The 22225-nt window shown below is 55.4% G+C and overlaps 1 protein-coding gene across 2 annotated transcripts; it reads right to left on the bottom strand.

The window, feature by feature from the left end:
- Positions 1–28: 28 nt before the first annotated feature.
- Positions 29–21901, bottom strand: SLC12A4 (solute carrier family 12 member 4). 2 transcript variants are annotated; one of them, XM_070388148.1, is made up of 24 exons: positions 21708–21901; positions 16672–16766; positions 15136–15267; positions 11319–11465; positions 11178–11232; positions 9140–9270; positions 7687–7928; positions 7336–7550; positions 6614–6778; positions 6438–6536; positions 6094–6151; positions 5583–5757; positions 5104–5222; positions 3572–3670; positions 3294–3413; positions 2986–3090; positions 2565–2733; positions 2082–2277; positions 1799–1968; positions 1581–1712; positions 1391–1498; positions 1033–1220; positions 762–895; positions 29–603 (listed from the first exon to the last, which is right to left on the bottom strand). In XM_070388148.1, the coding sequence occupies exons 1-24, from the start codon at positions 21820–21822 to the stop codon at positions 512–514; spliced, it is 3261 nt and encodes a 1086-aa protein (XP_070244249.1). In that variant the 5' UTR covers positions 21823–21901; the 3' UTR covers positions 29–511. The 2 variants fall into 2 exon arrangements, with proteins under 2 accessions (XP_070244249.1, XP_070244250.1); XM_070388149.1 differs by lacking the exon at positions 21708–21901 and adding an exon at positions 20026–20062.
- Positions 21902–22225: the final 324 nt, after the last annotated feature.

Below are 22225 nucleotides of genomic sequence, written 5' to 3'. Positions count from 1 at the left end.
AGGGGAAACAGAGCTGGGGCAGCGGGAGGCCCAGAAGTACACAATGTTTTATTGAAAAAAGTCAGGCTTCAGCTGGCTGGTTCCATTCAACTTGGCTTGGTGGGGGTCCCCGCCCACAGGAGCTGAGTCAGATCTTCCTGCAGGCGGGCTGGGCCGGATCCCTCCCTCGTCACCCTTCCCCTCCTCTCTGATGGTGACATCCAAACAATAAATATGCAATAAATAGCGCTCCCGGGCCAGCTGCCTTCAATCCCCACGTCAGCCCCCACCAGTCTTCTCCAGTCAGGACAGGCATCCTGGCGTGTTGGACGGGCAAGTCCCCGAACCTCTCAGGGTCCTGAGGGACCTCGGATCCATCTCCATGGCCAGGTCTGGGCCCAGTCTCCAAGGAGACCTAGTAAAGCTGGGTCCAGGGTGAGGCCAGGCAAAGTGGGGCTGGCAGGTGGGTGCTGGAGGGGGGTTGTGTGTTACCCTGGACACCTTCACTCTAGGCCACAAGTCTGTACTGGGCTCAGGAGTAGATGGTGATGACTTCACGGCCACCGCCACGTACCAACAGCACTCGTTCGAGGCCCTCAGTCAGCACCTCCAGGAACTCCATGTCTGTGGGGCATCAGTCAAGGAAGCAGCACCCACGGAAGCACCCAGGGAAGTCTAGCCCATCAAGCAGAGCTGGGGTACCCTGCAAACCCCCAGGGCATCCAGGGACAGGAGCTCCCAGCCTGACCTCATACATTGCCCACCTCCCCACCAAAGGATCCAGTTCTCATCACCCTCGCTGTTCTTGGGGGGGCCGGGCATGTTCAGTAGGACCAGGCGGGCGTCATGGGAGCGTGTGACAATAACTTCATTGAGCTTCACGGCCGTGTGCATGCGCCGCACATTAGATTGGTCCCTGCAGATAATGTGGCTGATCATGGATCCCACCCCTGGAACACCCCACCGGGCTCATCTGCCCCCATCCCACCTCCGCCCCCATCCCACCTTCACCCCCGGCCTGGATATGGCTGGGTCCATTTCTGCTGCACTCACGGCTTAATATGCACCAGCTCCCGGAAGTTGTCAGGCGTGTGGCTGGGGTCCCAGGGTTCCGTGGCCATGTACTTGTCCCTGGTCCATGTCATCTGGATCTTGTCAGTCCCAGCTGCAGACTCATCCTCCTCATCAGAGTACAGGCTCTCCAGCCGCAGGGCTGAGTGCCGGTCCTTGACTAGCTGGGCCTGAGGACAACCAGAGGAGGTCGCCTCAGCGCCGTCAGGGGCCAAGCTGGCCCAGAGTGATCACTCAGCCTCAGGGAAATGAGGGGGGCTGCAGTGAGTCATTCTGATGCCCCCACTTGATGGCCTCTTCCCAGGCTGGACCCTGCCCTGAGCTGAAAAAGGTCACTGACCTCTCGCTCCCGCTCTGTCTTGGTCAGCCTCATCTGCCGCAGCATCTGGGAGCGCTGCTCCATCATCAGTGTCCGCTCGTAGGTATATGCAGAGATGTCGCTGTTGTGCTGCGGAGACGGTGAGCCATGAGGACCAAGCTACAGGGGTGGAGCGGGGCATCCACAGGGCTAAGGTGGGCAGGAGGCTCACCATCTCCACCACCTCCACCTCTGCCTCTAGACGTAGGTGGTATAGGAAGATGGCTAGATCCTTCTTCATCTGGATGCTGTTGTCGTCCATCTGGGCCACCGTGAAGATGCGCATCCGGCATTTCCTCCAAACCTGCGGCCAGGGAGGGTGGTGGTTCAGGCGCACGCCCTCCTCTGCAGGCCCAGCCCCTCGCGCCATGGCCTGAGCGCCTGGCCTACCTTGTGCTGGCGCAGCAGAAAGGGCAGGAGCATGAGCATGCCGCCGTCATGGACAATCCACCACACGTCGATGTGGCCCTCCAGGTAGCGCTCGTGGTTGCTGGGGTAGAAGGCGATGTTCTTGGGCACAAGCAGGGCCAGGTGGGCAGCCGTGGTGCAGCGCACGGTGTCTGGGGAGAAGGGGCACTATCGATTGTCAGCCCATGACCCTCTGGTCTCTGCCCTCGCTTAACCCCTGGCCCCTGCCCTATGTGGTCGAGCCCAGGCCCTGAGTCTCACACACCAATAAAGGTCTTCCAGGCGCGTGGGTCCTCGCTCTGTCGCCAGCCGTAGGGCCAGCCCAGCACCACGGTGTTGTGCCTCATGCCACCCAGGCCGCAAGACTGGATGAGGTGGGCCAGCCCCTCCCGCACCTTGCTGGCCACCACTACCTGGCAGAAGCCCTTCACCTTCTCAATCTCCATCATGTTCTTGATTGTCTGTAGGGAACATACCCAGGTCAGAAGGCAAGGCCATCCATGTCCCCTTTGTTCCCTGCCCAGGCCCCAGGGTACAGAGCTGCTTGGTGGTGGGGGAGGAGATGGGGGCAAGGTGCCCACCCAGAGACCATGCTTGCAAGATGGAACCTTCATATCCACCTGGCTCCTGCTCTCAGCTCTCACCTAGCTAGCCAGGACCGGTCCCCTCCCCTATGTACCAGCTACAGCCCGGACATCTCCAGTCTGGTTCAGGGTCCTCCCACCCCCGACTCCCGCCCCGGCAGTACCTGCTCAGCGGCCTGGGCCTCGCCGTAGCTCTCCAAGAAGCTGCCCTGGATGACAGAACCGACGATGGTCAGGCCCTTGCCAGCTTTAAGCTGGGAGGCGAAAGTGAGGAGCCGCGGGTACTTCACGTGAAGGTCCTCATCTAACTTCAGCAACACCAGTAGCTGAGGCCTGAGTGGCCAGATGGAGAGGCAGCCTGAGACCAGGGCCAGAGGTCTGCAGGGACCCAGCTCCCTCCTCTCTTGGCTCACAGGCCCCCTCAGGTAGCAATGATCCAAGGCCTGATAAGCAGGACGGTGCCCCTGGCAGCTCAGGACAGGGAACACGGACTAGGGAGGGAAGCCAGCACCTTGTGACTCTCTCCTCTCACAGGGTCGCCCCCCTGAGAACCTCGACCTCCCCTGCCAGGCCCGGGTGACTCACCGCCAGTTCTTGGTGTGAGGAGGGCCCTCCTCTAGCCGCAACAGGGCATAGCGGGCGGCACTCAGGGACAGGCCTCGGATCCCATCACCCCATTCCTTCTCAGCCCTGCAGAAGCCCCCAAAGGCTGGTGAGTCCCCTCCAAGACTTGTGTCCATGTGTATGTGGGATGGAAGGGACCAGGCCCAAGTCACAGCCCCCCAACCCCAGCGCCATGGTGGCTTAATGAAGGATGGCTCAGCTCCCCTCACCCAACAACTACAGCCCAGCCCAGCAGCCCTGAGCACCCGAGTGGGTGCACGCGCACTTACCCTTGGTACTCAATGTACTTGTAGATCATGCCAGCGATGAGCATGGCAACCAGGGCATAGTACCAGGAGGAGACAAACATCAAGGCCAAGCAGAGGCTCATGCCCAGGAAGGACAGCGCCCTGGGCCAGAGATGGGAAAAGGGCCAGAGTCAGGGAAGGACCTCCCAGTCTTTCACCAATAGAAACTGTTGCCCAGAAAGTTCAAACCCCATCCAGGATGGTTTCCCACATAACTCTCGTGTCGGAGAACCTGGCTCAGGGGCCCAGCTGGCACGTACCAGTGATAGTACTTGAACCGAGGCCGCCAGTTGGGGGTCCTCAGGAGCGTCTGCACAGCACAGGCCAGGTTCACAAACAGGTAGCACATCAGGAAGAACCTGCGGCACAGGGAACGGCTGGGACTGAGCGGCCCCCTGGGTAGCTAGGTGCCTGACGTCTCAGACCCTCCCCAGGCTGGGCCTAGGTGAGGAGCCGAGACTGTCACAGCCCTGCCCAGCACAGTCAAGCAGGTCGTCTTGGCCTCATTTCGCCCACGCCCAGGGCCAGATGTGGATGGGACACTGGTGATGCCTGCAGAGCCTGGTCTCAAAGGATGTTCCAGGCAGAAGGCGAGGGGGCTGTGGGCAGGGGGAACAGCTGTGGAAGAGGATGGTGTAAAGGGGAGTTCAGTGCCTGATACAGCTAGGCAAAAGCCAGGCCTCTGGCCTGGGGGACCAGTTGGATGAGGGGCTGTCATGAGTGTGGCGAGAGGGGGTCAGAGGAAGACGAGGAGGGCCATTTTGAGTCACTGCATTAGAGACGCTTGAGGGACACTTCAGTGGGCGTGGGAGACCAGGATGGAAGAGGTGCGTGAGCCCCCGGCGAAAGACAGGAAAGGCAGAGGGCTGAGGGGAGTGGCTGCCCACTTCTACCCTCAGCTGGTGGGTGAGGAAGGACAGACAAGGAGGCAGCAGGGCTGACGAGAGAGGGCAGGCGGGGGCAGGGACTCTCATGGTAGGGGTAGTGCTCAGGCCCGTTAGAGCTACAGGAGAAGCAGCCTCAGCATCAAGGCTGACACATCCTCACACGGGCACTAAGGGGCCACCACCCGAGACAACTGCGGCAAGGATACTTCCAGGTGTGGGTGGAGCCGGGCAGTGACGGGTGGAGGTGTGTTGGGGGAACAGGGGAGCACTGACTCCGGCAGGCCTGGCTGTGGCTGGGGGCGCAGCTTCAGGGGGGACGGGAGTTCAGTCAGCCCTACCGGCTGAGTGGGGTGGTGAAGGGTGGCTCAGACATAATGGAACAAGCAAGAGGGAGCACCAGCTGCGGAGCAAGGTGTGTGAGGAGGGGCACAGTGGCCCTGGCCCTGGTGGAGGTGAACAGAGCGAGGACACGAGCTCTGCCTCCGAGACCCCTGGAAACTGCTGCGTGTTTGCCACCTCCTGCAGGGCACTGGCAGATTCAAATGCCCAGCTGACTCCAGAACTTTAAAAGCAAGCAACTTGAAAACAGGTGGATGGGACAGTGGTGGCTCATCAAGGGTGCTGAGATTGCTGCTTGCCCGTCCCTGCTCTGGGGTCTCCCACAGAGGCACAAGGGACCTACTGGTCTCTTTAAAACATCTGAGTAAGCACTGGAAGGCAGTGGTTCAGAAGGTTGAGCTCTGCCAGGCAAACATCCCCCAACAGCCTGACCCGTCTCCCAGCTGCGTCCTCAACCCTAGACAGGGTCACAGATGAGCTGCTGGGCAGGGCTCCCGGCTAGGGTGTGGCTGAGGGTGCAAGGAGACTTTCCCAGGGCCCTTGCCCTGCCCTGGCCCCCAGCTCACATGGATAGAATGGGGGCCACCATGTCCAGCGAGGCGATGAGGATGCCCAGCTCGGCGATGAGCGCCGTCAGGAGGAGGGCCCACGTCGGTTCGCCATTTGCCTTGCCATGGCCGAAAACCTGCACACACCGGGGGCAATGGGGTCAGAAGCGAAGAAGTTGGTCCCATTCCACACATCAGGACACAAGTCACAGCCTGGCCTCCATCATCTCCAAGTCCCTCAGGGGCTCAAGTCACAGCCAAACCTATCCTGACAGGTACTCTGCCCTGCAATTCCCCAGGCCTCTCTGCTGTGAGTGGAGACAGGCCTTGGGGCTTCTGGGCCCAGGCAGCTCTGCCAACAGCAGCTCTCCCTGGATGGCTGCCTGGCTCTGGCCCCTAGCAGGACAGCATGCACCCGGATTTACTGTCTACTTCTCTCCCTGGCCAGCATGAGGGGCTAAGAGGACCCAAATGGTGGGGGAGTGCAAGAGGCTCACCCGGAGGAAAGGGATGATGTTGTCCTTGGCAATGGCCTGCAACAGGCGTGGTGCCCCAGTGAGGCTCTGCAGGCCAGCACCGCAGGTGGAGAAGAAGGAGCCGATGACGATGACCCAGGGCGAAGGCCAGGCTAACGTGCCCACCACCAGGTTTCTGCTGACACCGTCGCCATACCTGCAAGGGCTGGGCTCAGACCATGCTCCATACAAGGAGCCCCTGAAACCCTGGCTGGGGCCACCCAGTGTGAGGGCTGGCAAGGGTCAAGAAGGACAGCTATGGGGGACAGAGCTCTGGCCCTCAGCAGAGGCCAGTCCAGCAGCCCCCATCCTTCTAGCCCAGACCCAATCTGATGTCACCATCCTCTTAGAAGCCAAAGTCCTGGTAGGACTGACCCACCACTGACAACCAGCAGCCTGAGGACATGTGTGGGACCACGAGTATGAGGGGGTCTGGGGTCTGGGCAGCAAAAGCTTGAGCCCACAGCCACAAGGAGGGGCCCAGCTCACTCACTTGTCCCGGAGGACCACACCCTCGATGCAAGCGCCGAAGAGAACCACGCTGCTGAAGTCTGCAGCCACGTCAAGGAAAGCTGGACCTCTGTTGCCACTGTTGCCCCCACTCACTCCCCACGCAGGGCCCCAGGGCCCCCCTTGCCCAAGTCTCAGGACACCTGCAGCTGAGGTTTCATGTCAGGTACAAATAAATCCCTTTAATGTGTGCACGTGTGTAAGGGTTGATGTATACATGCATGCGTGTGTGGTGTGTCTGCACATGCCAGGCGGTGACTTAAACACAAGGAAGTGCCTCCTGCCCACGCACCCCCCTGCCACAATGCCAGGCCTGGGAAAGGATACAGACAAGGGAAGTGGTAACAATGGCCAGAATGGTCCCCACTGGGATGGACTTCTGCGCGTCTCGGAGGTCCCCAGAGCGGTTGGAGCCAGCCATGATGCCTCCAAAAACAATGAGACTCCCTCAGGGGCTCCCTCGGGAGTCGGGGCAGGGAGTGTGGGTGGGCAAGAGGGCTCACCTGTTACTGAGGGGAAGAAGATGCCAACCAGCACAGTGAAGGATGTGGCGATGTCAGCCACCACGTACAGGGGCAGGCTCTCCTTCAAGCCAAGGGCGTCCGTGGAGGGCAGCCCGTGCTTCTCCACGACCTCACCCTTCTCCAGGTAGGCGCTCCATAGGTTTTCTGTGGGGGTGGCCGCATCACCACTGCAGCCCCAGGGAAGTCTGGGGCAGCCCAGCCAGGGGCTGCAGGTGTAAGAGGTTCTGGGGGCTCAAGGGGGTGACCTCAGCCCGATGGCTGTGGTTTCAGCCACAGGGCCACTCTGGCCACAGGGAAGGACTGGCTGGCTAGAAGTCTGGAAGGCAAAGGTAGCTGAACTGCCATTGTCCGCCACTGCCTGCCTCTGAGACAGAGGCCCTTTATGGCTCCTGTGAGAACTATCCCAGGCAGGGTCAGGGGCTGGTGGCTGGGGAGAGAGGGGCTGCCAGAATTTTCTGGGGGGCTGCTGCAGGCCTGGGACACTGGCCAAAACAGGCTCCGTTCAACCGAAATTTAGCTGCCAGGAGCTGGGCTGAGAGGACATTGCTGGGCTGGGAAGGCAGCCAGAACCACCCTCCATTCCTGAGCTGGCCACACAAGGGCGGCTCTGTGCTACCCTGTCCCTCCATGCTCGTTCCCTCTTTCTGCTGCTGCAGGGGCGGGGGGGAGGGGTGGGGAAGCAGGTGGAAGGGAGCACACACCCTGGAGCACGCCGGCAGCTGCACCAGGGATGCCCGGGATCTCGGTCACATTGTTGAGCAGGAAGTAGGGGTCGCAGGACTCAGCCGTGAGGTTGGGGCCGTGGCAGAAGAGGCTCCAGAGCTGGGTGGCCACTGTCTCGTTGTCCACCACAGCCGTCTTGGCGCAGACATCAAACTGGTCCCGGGACAGTGTCCTGTTGCCCAGCATACATACTCTGTGGGGCGTGGAGGAGGTGAAAAGTATCAGCAGCTGCTCAGCCCGAAACTCCCATCTGGCAGCCTCTACAGAGAAGACCATCCATGTAGGGGGGATGTCAGTATAATGCCTGGAGGTTCTCCCAGGTTACTTACGGAAAAACAGGAGGGTCAAAAATAGACTTGATGCCTCCAGCATAGATGGAGAGGATGGAGATGATCACACAGGCCAGGAAGAGCGAGGCAAATTTGTTCACATACTTGACACCAACGAATACCACTAGGGTCATGAAGGTCAGAAAAATGGTTCCATATACCCGCATATTGTTCAAGGTGGCACTCGATGTGTCATGAGTGCCTATTGGGTAAAAAATGGCGGCTGGAGGGGCGATGTAGGTCTGAAACAAGAAGACAGATAAAGGAAGTTCAATTTTCCTGTGTGGAGTATGTGCTTAGTCACTCAGTCGTGTCCAACTCTTTGCAACCCATGGACTGTAGCCCGCCAGGCTCCTCTGTCCATGGGATTCTCCAGCCAAGAATACTGGAGTGGTTGCCATTTCATCCTCCGGGGATCTTCCAGACTCAGGGATCAAACCCTCATCTCCTGCGTTGGCAGGCAGATTCTTTACCACTTAGTTATTTGGGAAGCAGTGAATTTTATGTGAAATATATCTTAATAAAGCAATTACTTACAAAAAAGAAAAAAATAAATAAATAAAAGGATCCAGACACAGGAGCTGACCTGAATAGCTAAATAGAAGTGGAATAGTTTGAGGAGCAACAAAATAAATAATGATAGTACAGGATTATGAGCCAAAGAATAAAAATAAATATCCAGGAGTCCATACTGATATAAATACATGATTGAATAAATAAACAAATGGAAAAAGGACAAACTTCCTTACAGAAGAAATCCAGATAATAAATGTAGGAATGTGGGAAATAGAAAAACAAAAATAAAACCCCTAGAATATCCAGGAATAGGCTCTATACTACAGACAGAGGATCTGGAGGTGGAAGTAGGCAGGCAGTTCCTCTAAACGTCTATTGTCTGGCTGCCCAGGGGCGGGCACTGGTTAAACTATGTTCCCCATTGCCCCTCCCACTCATTCCCCACTACCAGGGCAGTCCAGTGGGAGGCAGGAAGCTGAGTCAGAGCACACTTGGGGCCCAAAGAGAGGGTACTGACTTCCCTGATTTCGGTAAGAGGATAAGATGGATCTGAGAGGCCTTGGCACAGAACCCTGGAGACAGAGCTGGACAGAGCCCACATGAGCCCGGGAGACAGGCTCTGCATCACCACCGAGATCCATCACAGCGTTATAGGCGGTAGTTCACAGACCACCTGCCACAGCTGAAATAGTGCCTGGGCAGCTGGAACACCCAGGGCCAAGGTGAAGACTGCCAGGCCCCTTCCATGCCTGATCCAAACTGGGAAAGGGCTGAAGGGGAGACTGGCTTGAACAAAGATCTTTCTCTCTCAGAGAGGCCTTCCTCATTGTAAGCCCTAGATCTGGACCAGACGTGAGGGGAGCATGAAGAGCCTGGGTTTATAGGAAAGGGGCTGTTCTGACAAGAACAGAAACGGCCAGGACTTAGCCTGACTTACCAGCAGGATCTCAATGGCCCCTAGGATGTACATGGCTGCCGCAAATGTTGTTCCCAGGTAGAAGCACAGGCCCACGGCACCTCCAAATTCTGGCCCCAGCGAGCGGGAGATCATGAAATAGGAGCCCCCAGCTATAACAGAAAAAGCATACAACAGGTCAAGGCTGGTTTTTCTTCAAGAGGGCCTCTCCCATGACAACCCTTCACAACCATCCAGGGGCACAGGAACTGCTTTTCCTATTTACAAATGAGCAGAAGGTTTAGACAACCTTGCCTAAGATAGCATGGTTAATAAGTGGCCAGGCTGGGAGTGGACCTGATTTCATTTGACTCCAACACACAGCATGGGCCAGTGAGATGACTACTCTACTGGGGAAGCTCTAGGTCCACAGCAAAGCCTCAGTGGAGTTAGGTCAGTCCCCACTGACTCCCCTGGCTAATTGTGTCCTATCTCAGCACACCGCACCCTTCCCAAGGGCTAACTAACTCTGTTAGTTGACCCTCCAGACCAGAGAAGGGACTGTATCTTATCTAGTTTTTTGCCCCTAGGGCCAGCCACAGGGTAACTGTCCATGGCTGACTCTCCTGCCTTGAATCTGTGCTTCCATCACAGTCTCACACTCCTGGCAAGACTGAGTCAACCCTGGGCCTCAGGGCCAGTGAGGGTGCAGGCGACAAGAGCCATCCCATGCTTCTGGTTGAAACTGCTCCTGATAAATCTTATCTGTGAAAAATCTGGGAACAAGGATCAAGAAGCTTTAAAAAGGCTACTCCTTTTCACGCTGTAATCCCACCTCTAGGACCTTGTCCTATTCATTGGAAGGACTGATGTTGAAGCTGAAACTCTAATACTTTGGCCACCTGATGGGAAGAGCTGACTCATTTGAAAAGACCCTGATGCTGGGAAAGATTGAAGGTGGGAAGAGAAGGGGATGACAGAGGATGAGACGGTTGGATGGCATCACCAACTCAATGGACATGAGTTTGAGTAGACTCCGGGAGTTGGTGATGAACATGGAGGCCTGGCATGCTGTAGTCCATGGGGTCACAATCGGACATGACTGAGCAATTGAACTGAACTGAGGACCTTCTCCTAAGGAAACTGCCAGGGGCATGAACAAAGATCACTGTGCAAGACTGTTCAAGACAATGTTTACAACAGTGAAAAAGTAGAGAATAGGAGAATAATCACATACAATCACATACAATCACAGATAATATCAATCTGCTTTAAAAAACCAAATAAACTGTTTTCAGCATTTGAGAAATACACACACACACACACACACACAGAGTTTGGGGAAAACAATACATCTCAATACTTTATAAGACCCTAAAACCATGGACCAAAAGGCTAACTAATCGTTATGAACTCAGGATGGTGGGATTATGGGTACTCTTCAATTTTTTTCTACATTTTTTTATACTTTAAATCCCTCTTCTGGTAAACATATTGCTTTTCCCCTATTACTTTTATACTAATACTAATAAAATTGTTATTTGAAAAAAATAAAAAAGGATTCAAACACAGGAGCCAACCTGAATAGCCAAATAGCCAAAGTGGAACAGTGCAAGCAAAAAATTAAATGATAATACTAAGGTTATGAACCAAAGAATAAAATAAGTATCCAGGAGTCCACAGGGAAGGTATAAATACATGGCTAAATAAATAAGTAAGTGGAGTCTCTGAAAACCAAGTCCAGTCTCATCATGGAAAACCCTACAATCCATAGTGTGGGCCAGGCTCATTGGCTTGGGTCACCAAGAATGCCCTATCACCTTCTTCATCAGCCCCAGCACCCACTTTAAAAAGTTACTTTTATACTATAAACAAAACAAAACAAACCCCGAACAAATAAAACAACAGCGATCTCAAATTCTATCAAGCAGGGATGCTCCTAAGTGGTGACACTTTCCGGATTCAAGGACTAAGACCCCACCAGAAAACTGTCTGGGGGACAGGGAATGAGTGTTTCCGGGCATGTCAAGGGGGATTCTGGGCCCATTCCCCACCTCAGGCCTGAATGGCACTCACCCACCTGGAACCACGCCATTGGTGGCGATGGCGCTCATGGAGATGGCCGTCAGCAAGGTCTGTGGGAAGGAGGACGGAGGTGAGCAGCTCAGCTGGGCGGGCTCTGTGGGGCAGCCGTGGCCCTGCCCCCCCCCAGAATACTCACACAGCAGCAGCAGATGAGCACAATGAGGAGGGCCTGCAGCACGCCGGCTGTGCCCACCATCCAGGTCAGCCGCAGGAATAGGATAACCCCAAAGATGTTCTGCAGGCAGGGCAGGTACACCCCCATGAGGGTGCCCATGCTGGGTGCCTATGGAGCAGGAGGGGAGGGGGGAGATGGAGCATCAGAGGGGCCCCTCATTGCTTGGCTGTCCCCCACCTCCAGGGTATTCAGCCAGAGAACAGGCTGGAGAAGGACATCCCAAATGGAGACCTGGGGATACAGAGAGCGAGCTGACTGGATATCCGTGCTGACCTTCATACATTAAGAAACACTTGGGGAGTGGGAAGGTACAAAACCTGCTTCTTTTCCAAACCCTATGTGTGAGCTTTTGAGCCTCACCTCCCCTTCATGGTCCTGCTACCTTCCCTTCCTCTCTTTCACACTTCCAGAAAGTGACGTCTACATCAGACCTCCACTTTCTCAGCCAGCAGGCCCTATTGTACCCAGGTCAGAGTCTAAAATGTTGTTCCTGACCCTCCCTCTCTCCCACACTCCCATCCAGTCCAGGGGAAAGTAAGTCGTGCCCAGTGTACCTCTCAAGGTGCCCTGAGATCAGTCTGCCTTGCCTTGGTCTTGATCCCCTGAAGCTGGGACGCTACACCTGGGGCACCTGGATAGTGCCTTCTTATGCCTGTTAACCTCTCCATGCTCCAGCCCACTCTGCTGCCAGAGCAGGACTCTGAAAATCAAGACCAGTCGCATCATCCTTACTAAAACTCCTCTGCATTGTCTATACTGTAATCCAGGGTGGGCCAGGCTCCTTGGCCTGGGCTACCAGGCATGCCCCATCACCTCTGTCAGTCTCGGCCCCAGACAACATCAGACCCTCAGAGCCTCTGAACCAGGGCATGTGCTAGGCTCTGCCTGGGATGGTTATCCCTGCCTTACGGCCTGGCAAATTCCTCTTCAGTTAAACCTTCAGGAGACTTAACTGTTGCCTCTTCCAGGAAGTTACCCCAGATTGCCCTAGGTGGAGTTTGTACTTCCTCTTGCATTCCCTCAGTATCTGATATACTCTTCTATCATAGTGGTCACAATAGGTCACGGTAACTGTTCACTTGAGTGACCATAGTGGAGTAAACTTGGCTTGTTCACTGTTCTGTCATCAGCAGGCCCTGCAGGTACTCAAAAGGTGCTCCTAAGCCCAGTGAGTGATGCCTTAGAAGGCCTCTGGGATAACCTGTTGAGAAAGTCCTGCATATAGAGTGGAGACTCAGGCTGGAGGGCAGGTAAGGAAAGTCTGTCTCAATGGGCACATCCAGGCAGGATTTCTCAACTACCTAAGAGCAGAGTAGGGGCTAAACAAGAGGCCAGGGCAAATGCTGAAGCACAGAGTTAGGGCTGGTACCTTCTTGAAGAACTGAGCCCCACATGAGAACAGCACAGAGTTGTGGGGTCCTAAGAGCTTCCACCAGAGCCTCCAGCAAAGCCTGCTGCTCTAGAGCCAGGGTGGGAGAAAGAACTCTGTGGCCACAGGAACTCTTCTCCAGGGCCCAGGCCAGGTGCAGGATCCGTGCACAGCCTAAAGGACCCCAGGAGGGCCTGGGAGGGCCCCAAGTAAAAACAAATGGTCTCTCAAGCTGTCCTGCACAGAGCAGGTGATGGATACATCTCAATGTGGGTTCTGACTGAGCCCTTCTCAGAGGTCCTGGACCACCCACAGGATAGTGGCAGCTCCCAGCCTCCCCATTCAAGGCTGAGTCACTCTGGGAAAAGGGCAGTATGGGAAAGGGCAGGGTCGGAAATGCTTTCTGCATCTCTAAATAACCTCTGGCAGTCTCAGAAAGTCACCAGCCCACAGCCAGAGCGGCTGCCATGGAGAGGCTGCCTTGGGTCTTGGTGTGGTCTGGCTGAAGGCCCACCCTTCCGGCTTTAAGCTTTTCTTTTCTGAGGCCCCTGCTCACACCCGCCTGGGTGAGGACCACAGCTCATTGGCCCCAGCTCCCTAGCTTTCTCCTGATTTGCTGTGGACTTGACCAGGCTCCTCCTTTCTCCATGAAACAGCTACTAGCGCTGGGACACTCAGCCATCCTCTGCCTCTTTAAACCCAGGGCCAGGGAAGCTGGCAGGTAAGCTGAGGCTGGAATCCAACACCCTCACGGGCTCTTCATAAGGCCAAAGGACCACAGCCCTTCACCAACCCAGAACACCTTGTTGAGATGTACTCTAGCCTTTCTTAGGGACCTTTTTACTCCCAGCCAGTGGCTTCCTGGACTTGGCCTGAAAGGACAGAGAGGAGACTCTTACCCACGGATCTCACCCCTCACTGCAGGGCTAAACAGGGATAGCCAGAGATAAACAGAGTTCTCTGCTATCTGCAGTTCAGAAAATATCATCAAAATCACAACCAACAGGATAGGGTGAGGGTCAGGTCTGTGTGACCCCAAGATCTCAGCTGTCCTCTCTCAAGAGTGGGCTGGGTTGCCTCCGAGAAGAGTGACATGAGGGGTGCACAGCTGCCTGGTCGATCCTCTCTCCTCACCCACCTCAGTAATCTCAAGGGCAAAGGCAATCTCAAGGGCAATCTCAAATACCTGCCCAAATCTCAAGGGCAGGTCTGAGACTGGGGGATGCGGTTTATTCTAGCCAAGGGCTCCTCCTGCCTGTGCTGACCTCCAGCAAGAGGTCAGCTAGTGCCAGACCCAAGCTCCTTTTGGGTCACAGCTGCTTCCCAAACCTCAGGGAGTCAGGAGACGTGGAGAGAAGCTGCTTTGCCTCTAAACTGAATACGTAGGGGGAAAAAAACAACCTAGCCTTTGGTTAATCTGAGCCCCATCACACAGGTTAGGGATAGGGTAAAGTCATCCCTGGTGGCTCCAGTGGTAAAGAACCCACCTGCCAATGAAGGAGACGTGGGTTTGATCCCTGGGTTGGGAAGACCCCCTGGAGGAGGAAATGGCAACCCACTCCAGTATTCGTGCCTGGGAAATCCATGGATAGAGAAGCCTATCAGGCTACAATGGGGTCGCAAAAGAATTGGATACAACCAAGCGACTGAACAACAACAAAGTCATCCCAAAGAGAGGACGACTGGCGGGCCAGAGGCCTGGAGAGTGAACAGGAATAAGACCAGGAGAGAGATAGGGAAGCCCCAGGAGGCAATGTTTTACTCCTATCACCCTCAGTCTAAGCACTCCAAGGGGCTATTGGAGAGGTCTGCCAATGGAGCCAACAAAGAGGGGCAGAAGGGTTTAGTCATCTGCTCTAGGTCACATAGCCCCAAGGTTCCTAGTTCCAAAGGTAACACCCTTACCCATCCTGATGGGATGCCAGTGATCTGGCATTCTACACAGTCACATACCTCACAGGAAACCCACAAGTCTCCCAGTGTTATGTGTTGACCTTTAGCTCAGTCACCTTAGGCAAGTTACGTAACATCTTTGACACTCAAGTTTCCTCACCTGTAAAGCAGGGATGATAACAGAAACTGCCTCACAGATTTTTTGTGAAGATGACACGCAAGAACCCTGGCCCACTGCTTAGCATGCCTCACGCACACGCACACACACAGGCCTAAGTAAAGGCAGTGGTCGCTCCCACCATTATTTCTGAGGGTCTCCCTGGTTCTCTGCCCTGAGGGGCTTCTCCTCAGCCCAGCCCTTGAAGCCTCCTTGAGCCCAAAGTACTCAGTGCCCATCCTCCATGCTCACCACACCTGGCACCTACTTCCCCGGGATGCTAATAGCTACGTGGGGAAACTGTCAACTCCACGGTGTTGATTCTGTCCTCCTAGGAGCAGCCTCTCTGACCAGCTCACCTTGGCTGCTCTCCGACGGGCACCCTCTCCACTCTCAGCCTCCTCATGCTCCTTGGCGCCCTGTGTGAGGTTGGTGTAGCTGACGAGCTTGCCCAGAAGAGATGACACCTTTGGGCGGATGTCCAGCTCTTCCTGTAAACAGAGCCACAGGGCATTCTGACAATGGGCCCAACTGGCACCAGGCTACCTGTGTGTAGCCAGCAGCCTGGCCTCTGGTCCCTTGCCAAGCCCTGAGGCAGGCTTGGGCTCCTGCCTGGGGAAGCCCAAGCCAGCCAACTGGGCAGGTGTGGGTGCCCCACCCCAGCACTCACTTCTCTCTGCCCCACCTTGGCTCAATCACTACCAGCCCATTTGCAAAACTACCTGCCTCAGGGGAAAGGGCAGGGCAGACAGGCGACCGGCACACTTCATCCTGCCTGTTCTGGCTGGCCACCTCCCAGCTATGAGTAGGCCTTTGGAACTCACATCTGTGCTCAATAGCCACCCTAGTGATCCCAGGGAAACAAAGAAATTAAAAGAGGAGTCGAAAGAGAGATGCCTGGGACAAGTGAAGTCTCTCTTATCTGCCCAAACCCTGATCCTCCTGGATGGTCTTCCCCACACCCTGTGAATAACCCACCTCAATCCCCAAGGTGGGATCCTAGCCCCCTAGCCCATCTTTGGGAGAGGCCAAGTCAAGAGGCCCCCCAGGGCTCAAGATATGGCACAGCATCTAGCACAGCTTCCTGAGCACTGTGTCTCCACCTGCCTGTTCCCACATTTAGTTTTTCCCTATCAATCAACTCCCTTCTGACCCTACACACAAAGAGAAACTGGCTTGGAGTAAGAAGTGAAGATGCAGGTCTTTGAAAGTCTATGGAGACTGAAGAGCCTACGAGACTTGCACAGAATGTGGGTAGGTGTGGGTCAGAACTTAGGGGCCTAAACCATGACTTCAATTCAGAGCCAACTTCTGATTTGAGTCTGAAAATGATAAAATTCAAGGCCAAAGTCACAAAATTTGTGACTGTGAATGCTTCCAAAGAGAGATCACAAAATTTGTGACTGTGAATGTTTCCAAAGAGAGATCCACTTAGGTTATAGATATGGAGAGGGCAGATTCGGTGAGAAGGACCAGGTCTTGGTGAACTTGATGGGGCTAGAGTTGGAGGAGTCAATCAGGAAGGACAAGGAAGAGTTCACAGGAGAGGGAAGAACTGTGGACTGTGAAAAGTCCCAGATGTGAAGGAGACAAAGGAAATCCTGAAGTTAGAAATCCTGAGAGGTGGTGAACTTGCTGAGGGGCTGCATGGAAGTCAAAGGTAAACACTCTTGGAGGTAGTAATGGGGTAGAGGCCTCTGGGAAAGCAGTTACAATTGAAAGGGCCAAGAGAACCGCAGCTTGGCTGCCAAAGGAGTGAGACAGACAAGCAGAGACTGGAGGAGGAGCCCAGACATAAAGAGGCACAACACCCAGCCGGCTTGCTTAGCTAAGGCTTAGGTCCTGACAGGTCCCTGCGCGCCCACACCCATAGCCCAAAATGGCTCCTCAGCTACCTCAAACAGTGCCAGGTTCCTGTCATGGTAGTCACTTCCTCTGGAAGCCTCCATGGGACAAAGGAAAGGGCTGCTCTCTTTATGGTTGCCATGTCCTGTAGAAAGAGAGAAACAGAATCCTAGTCAGGGGCTGCCTACTGAGCTCCCAGCATGCACTTCTCCCCAGCAGGCCTGCTGTCATCTCTGTGGCGCACTTTAGGGACCAGTGTAACAATACTGGGCCTCAGTTTCCCCAACATACCCTGTTAGCCTCCTTGAAAGAGCCAGAATTGGCAGACTGGCCAATGATCAAAACCCAGCACGAACAGTCATCTAGCATGGGGCACAGGAACCAAGGGCCCAGACGCACTAGCTCAGCACTGTTAACACCAAGGGGCGGAGTCTGCTGCAGAAGGGCGTGGCTCAGTCAAGGCCCGCCTTCAGACCACCCCTGAGACACACACTCCCGTTTTTCCCAGCCCTTCTGGAATACCCAGTGTGCCAGGTGCCAAGGGCTCAGTGTCCTCAGGGCTCCCCCAAGAGCTACCCTCCACATAGAGAAAGCCACACATGGCGCCTTCTGCCGCCATGATCAGCCAGCCACCCCATCACGCACCGCCTGGGGACGGCATTCTTGAGGGCCGCCTGAGGCATGCCGGGAGGAGCGGCAAGCAGGAGACTGTCCAGTGTATGGAAGTGGGCGCCCAGAGCTGTCTAGGGTCGTCTGGGAAAGCCCTACGAAAGCCTGACCAGGTGGTGTGGGACTCGGCAAGGACTGTAGGCAGGACTCGCTTGTTTACCTCCCTGTCCCCAGATACCAGCCGCTTGCCCGAAACTAGGCGTGTGGCCAGTCCCCACATCAACCTACCCCCTCAGGCCGGTGAGGTAGGGCCTCAGCACCAAGGAAACCTCACAGAAAGGAGCCAGATGCACCTTCTTTTAATACGGCTGCCTCAACACTCAAAACTGGGCCTCTTTTTCTGGCCACCCAGCATCCACTCTTTCGTTTTCCAAACCGTCTCCATTGTGAGTCTCAGTGGGTGACGTTCCCAGCTTTCCATGAAGCAGGCAGAAGACACCAAGAGCCCTTTTCTAGTTGCTAAAGGAGAAAAAAACCCTTCAGTTTGGAAACTGGTGGGAGTGGCTGAAGGCCTCACAGCTGACATCTTGGTTCAAAGAAGCCACGTTGGTGTTGGATGGCAATGACTACAGCAGCAGTGTTGGCCTGGTGTCCTGTGATAGAGGTGGCCAACAGAAGCATCTTCACTGATCCAGACTAATGGGGTATTTTGGCCATGCCTGGTTTTGTGAGAGCTACCTGGCAACCTTCTCTTGTTAAATAGCCCCCAATCCATCTCTCTTGTTTGCGGTGAAAAATACTGAATTACGCCTCCTCCATTTGATACATCCTCTTGCCATCAATATGAAACTTAACTTCTCTGAGCCAACAATCACTCAGCAGGTGCTCTGCGGTGGATTCTTTACTGCCCCAAGAGACTGACAGGTAAAGCATGTTGATGACCATTTCTGGGGCAAAATCAGCTGTTCCTTCCCACAGGATGTAAAAAAAGTATATCACCGCCTCTAGGAACCTGGACTAGCTAAGTAAGTGAAGCAGCTCAGTACCAGAAGCTACATGTCTGTGTGTAGGTCAGTGCTAAGGGCAAAGTGGACAGAGATAGTGAGAGGTGAGGCCAGCCTACAGAATCACTTTAGAGCCTCGGGGTGGGGGGAGGTGGTCACATAACTACTCAGACACCCTAAGACATTTGCTATGCCCTTGATGCTTGTTCAGGATGAGGATAAGGAGTCACAGGAAAAACCTGAAAACCCAGTACATGGATGGTCCTTCAATGAGAAGTCCCCGAAAACTACTTAGATTTTTGTTACAAAAATATCTTCCCTGAATAAGTTAGAGGCTTTATTCTGTCCAAAAAAGGCAACTATAAGAGCTCATCTTGTTTCCCTTTCTGCCTTGGCTGCCAGGAATCTCTAAGCTAAATTTATTTCTTAGATCCACTCACCATCTGCCTCAGAGTCCTTGCCCCTTTCCTCTGCATGGTTTTGATCTTTCTTACAGTAAGAGTCCTTTGGGGAGGAATTTTTGTTGTCTATCTCTTCTGACCCTTCTGTGGAAGTAGGTTGAAAGTAAAGGATAAATCATTCTAAACTCCTGCACCGCAGCCTTCCCCCCACCACCACTGCCATTGTCTAACCCTAACCTCACCTAAGTACTGTATTAGCATCTAGAAAACAGAGCTGAGCACATAGCAGTCCCCCCAAAATGCCTGTGGATGGTCCTGCAAGACCCAGTCGATCCCTTGTCCCTTCAGCCATGATGCCAGGGCAGCTCAGAGCCCTTCCAAAGGTTACCTTTAGTTCTCATAGCAATACTCCAATAGGTATCATTTACCCTCTTTTAGTAACAAAGAATGTAAAGCTCAGATTCAGAGGCAAGGTGACTCAGTGAGAGGGCCAAACTTGGATCCCAGGATCCCCTAGATCCAGGTAAGAGCTGAGCTGTGGGTTCCCTGCTCCTGCTTAGGACCCCCTTCCATCCCAGGAGGCATCCCAGGGTTGCAGTGCAGGCCACAACTAAAGAGTGTCTGGGGTTTGCAGTTTGACCATGATGTGTATATCCAAGGCTCCTGGTGTTCAGTGGCCAGAAGCCAAGCTTGGATTCCTGTGCCTCCCTTTGTGTGATCTAGGGCAACCTGCTTACCCTCTCTGTGCTGCCTTGCTTTCTTTTCCTATGAAGTAGAGCTAATAACATCCACTCTTCCAACTGCCTAAATGCCTCAGAAAAGGGACAGCCTGGTGCCAGATACCCAGCAGGGATTCCATGGAGTTCCCCAAAACTGCCTCAGTTAAGGACCGCTCCCATGGGATTATGGGAATTGGGGGAAGGTAGGGTGTAAGCAGTGCCTGGGTATCTGTACTGCCCTCAGCTATTCCAAAAATCCCAGAGCAGGTCTGGGCATGCCTGCCAGGCCAAAGCTACTCAGATGCCACCTGAGACCCCTGGTGAACCACAGCATGAAGGCTGGGCCTGGGGGCTGCCTCTGATATGTGTGTTCTGGCCAGCAGCTGTGAATGCGCCAGCTGCAAGCAGGGATCCAGGTGACACTCCGGGTATCCCTGTACAGGTATCTGCCAGGGATACTCCTCTAGAACCTTTTCGCCCTCTGCCCACAGGCCACGGTGGGCTGGATGAACAAGTCCATCTATGCCCTTGGAACAGAGGTATGGGCCTTGAGAGATTCAGATACCAGGCCGACGGAGGGGAGGGGGAGTCCCATGAGATGCCCTCAGGGTTACTATTTTTGTGCCCCTGACCCTTTGCAGCCCCCAACTAGAAGGATCATAACCACTCACCAGGGTGCAGAATGTCCCCCATACTGCAGACACAGTCACGATCTGGCTGAAAGGGAGGAAGAGGAGGTGGGGGGGATAGTGGGAGGAGCTGGCCCAGCCTGGAGGGACCTGGCAGGACTCAGCCAATGTGAGGGAGCCAGTTCCCTATAGTCCCCTGTGAGAGGCCAAGGCGGAGCCTGAGGCTGGGCTTCGCTCTGCCTACCTGCTGGTCCAGGCTGATCTTAGGGATCCAGCCCAACCCAGCCTCTGGGGAGAGAGAGCCTCCAAGGGCTATCAGAGGAGCAGGGGTGGCTGCTGGCTTCTGCTCTGTCCACTGGTACCAGGCTGGGGCAGGTGCCAGCAGGGGTTGAGGTGTGTACACCCTCACAAGCTGTCAAGCCTGTTTAAATTTCCATGATGTCCAGCAGCCCATGCCACTGCGCTGTGCCATCTCCACACACAGCAATCAAGTGACACACCTACAGCCATCACCCACATGAAGCGTGGATCACCTCAGTCAGGCCCCCATCAGAGACAGATCCAAGTCAGATCAAGATAACATCACCTGACACATGCCACCAACATGCATGTCCCCTGCAGATCTCCATCACGGTCAGTAACAGACCAAGCATTTGTCATCAGTCACATCACCATCCTCATCACCGTAGCCCACAAGAATGTGCTATCCTGACCCCACTCTGGCTCTGCGGTACCCCACAGCTGTACACTTGCACAAGCACAACTACACATGCATGTGCTGCTGCACACACAGACAAAAGTTCTTGGAGTGTTCACACAAGAGTGAGCCCTGCAAGAACAGGGCCCTGGGGGCCTCCTGGGGAAAGAGATGGTGAAAGTCAAGAGCAGGCACCTAGGAGGGGGAAGCCAGGTTTACCTTCAGGCCCAGTTTAACAGCTAAGAGGGCTCTGGAGTCTCCCACCCTCGATCTGAATCCCCTAGAGCAAGTTACATAACTACTCCATGCCTCACTTCACTCATTCCTAATAGAGAGTAACACTACCTATCCCAGGGCGGGAAATTAGGAGGATTAAACGAGTTAATTCAGGTAAAGTGCCTAGACAAGCCTGGTCCCGTGTGAGTGCTCCACACGGGTGGAGTGTCCACTGTACCTACAGATGTAAGCTGGGATCCATGTAGCACTCAGGCAGTGGCCCACAGACCCCTTCAGGCTTCCCTCCGAGGGGACTGGAGTGCTGGGCTGCACACAGGAGGAAGGAGAAGGGGAGGGGAGCGGAGGAGACAGAGTGGTTTTAGGGAAAGAGATGCTGAAGCACAAAAGTGTAGGCGAGACGAGAAGAGGTTAGGGGCGGTTGGCAGGAGGTGAGAGGGCTGGGGTCCCGCCTGGATGTCGCTCCCAGGCGGGAAGAGCCAGAGATGGAGGTTCAGCGCTCTTGGCGCCCCAGGCGGCCCCGCTGGCCTGGCCACGTCTGCAGCCCCCGCCCGCGGCCCTCAAGGGAGGAGCTGGGGTGAGGAGGGAGGCCCGACCGCGACAGCAGGCGCCGGGGGCCCAGGAAAATTGTGTCTGAGCGCGAGGAGTTGGGGACTGTTTAGCGGCGAAGGAGTCTTAAGAAAAGTTGGGCCCTCATCGACGTGTGTGCGCACGGCCCGGCGTCTGTGCGCCAGCCGGTCCCGCATGGCCCGCTCTCCGCCCCGGCCCGGGACCCCACCGGACCGCCCCTCACCGTCCGCGTCCTCCCGATCGGCGCGCTCCCCGTAGTCCACCCAACTCAGACCCTCGAGGTTGTCATAATCGCCGCGCCGCGGCCCGTCTACCGGCACCACGGTGAAGTGAGGCATCCCGCGCGCTCGGCCCCGCCGCGCCCGCCGCCCCGGCCGCCTGCCCGGCTGTCCCCGCCGCTCCGGGCCGGCGCGCCCCGCCCGCTCACATTCCTCCCCGCTGCGCTCACTTCCTCCGCCCGCCCCCCGGGCCGCCCCTCGGGGGCGGGGAGCAGGAGGGGCTCATGGCCGGCTCCTCCCTGAGGGGGGCCCCGGAGAAGTGAAACCCCCGGGGCGGGAGTACTATTCCACGCCCTGGGGAGGCCCGATTCCTGTGTGACCTCGGGCGGTGACCCGCCCTCTCTGAGCTTCAGATGCAGTGCTTGTAAAATGAGGAAATGCGCTTGGGGCTGACGAGGGCTCCTGAGGTGAGGCACGAGGTGAGCTTTGTGCCTAGTGAGCGAGCGCTCAGTGACATTTCTGT

This window comes from Bos mutus, chromosome 18 (assembly GCF_027580195.1).
Source record: "Bos mutus isolate GX-2022 chromosome 18, NWIPB_WYAK_1.1, whole genome shotgun sequence".
NCBI classification, from domain to species: Eukaryota; Metazoa; Chordata; class Mammalia; order Artiodactyla; family Bovidae; genus Bos; species Bos mutus.
Note: the sequence above shows the minus strand (reverse complement) of the source record. Positions and strands in the feature narration are given on the sequence as shown.

Bases quoted from the DNA above. Each gene is read 5' to 3' on its own strand.
- SLC12A4 (XM_070388148.1), bottom strand. From the start codon at position 21,822: ATGCCTCACTTCACCGTGGTGCCGGTAGACGGGCCGCGGCGCGGCGAT. The intron at 3,091-3,293 runs GTAAGTGCGCGT...GGGCTTCTGCAG, and splicing joins AAGTACATTGAGTACCAAGG to GGCTGAGAAGGAATGGGGTG. The intron at 1,713-1,798 runs GTAGGCCAGGCG...CCCTGGCCGCAG, and splicing joins TTCTGCTGCGCCAGCACAAG to GTTTGGAGGAAATGCCGGAT.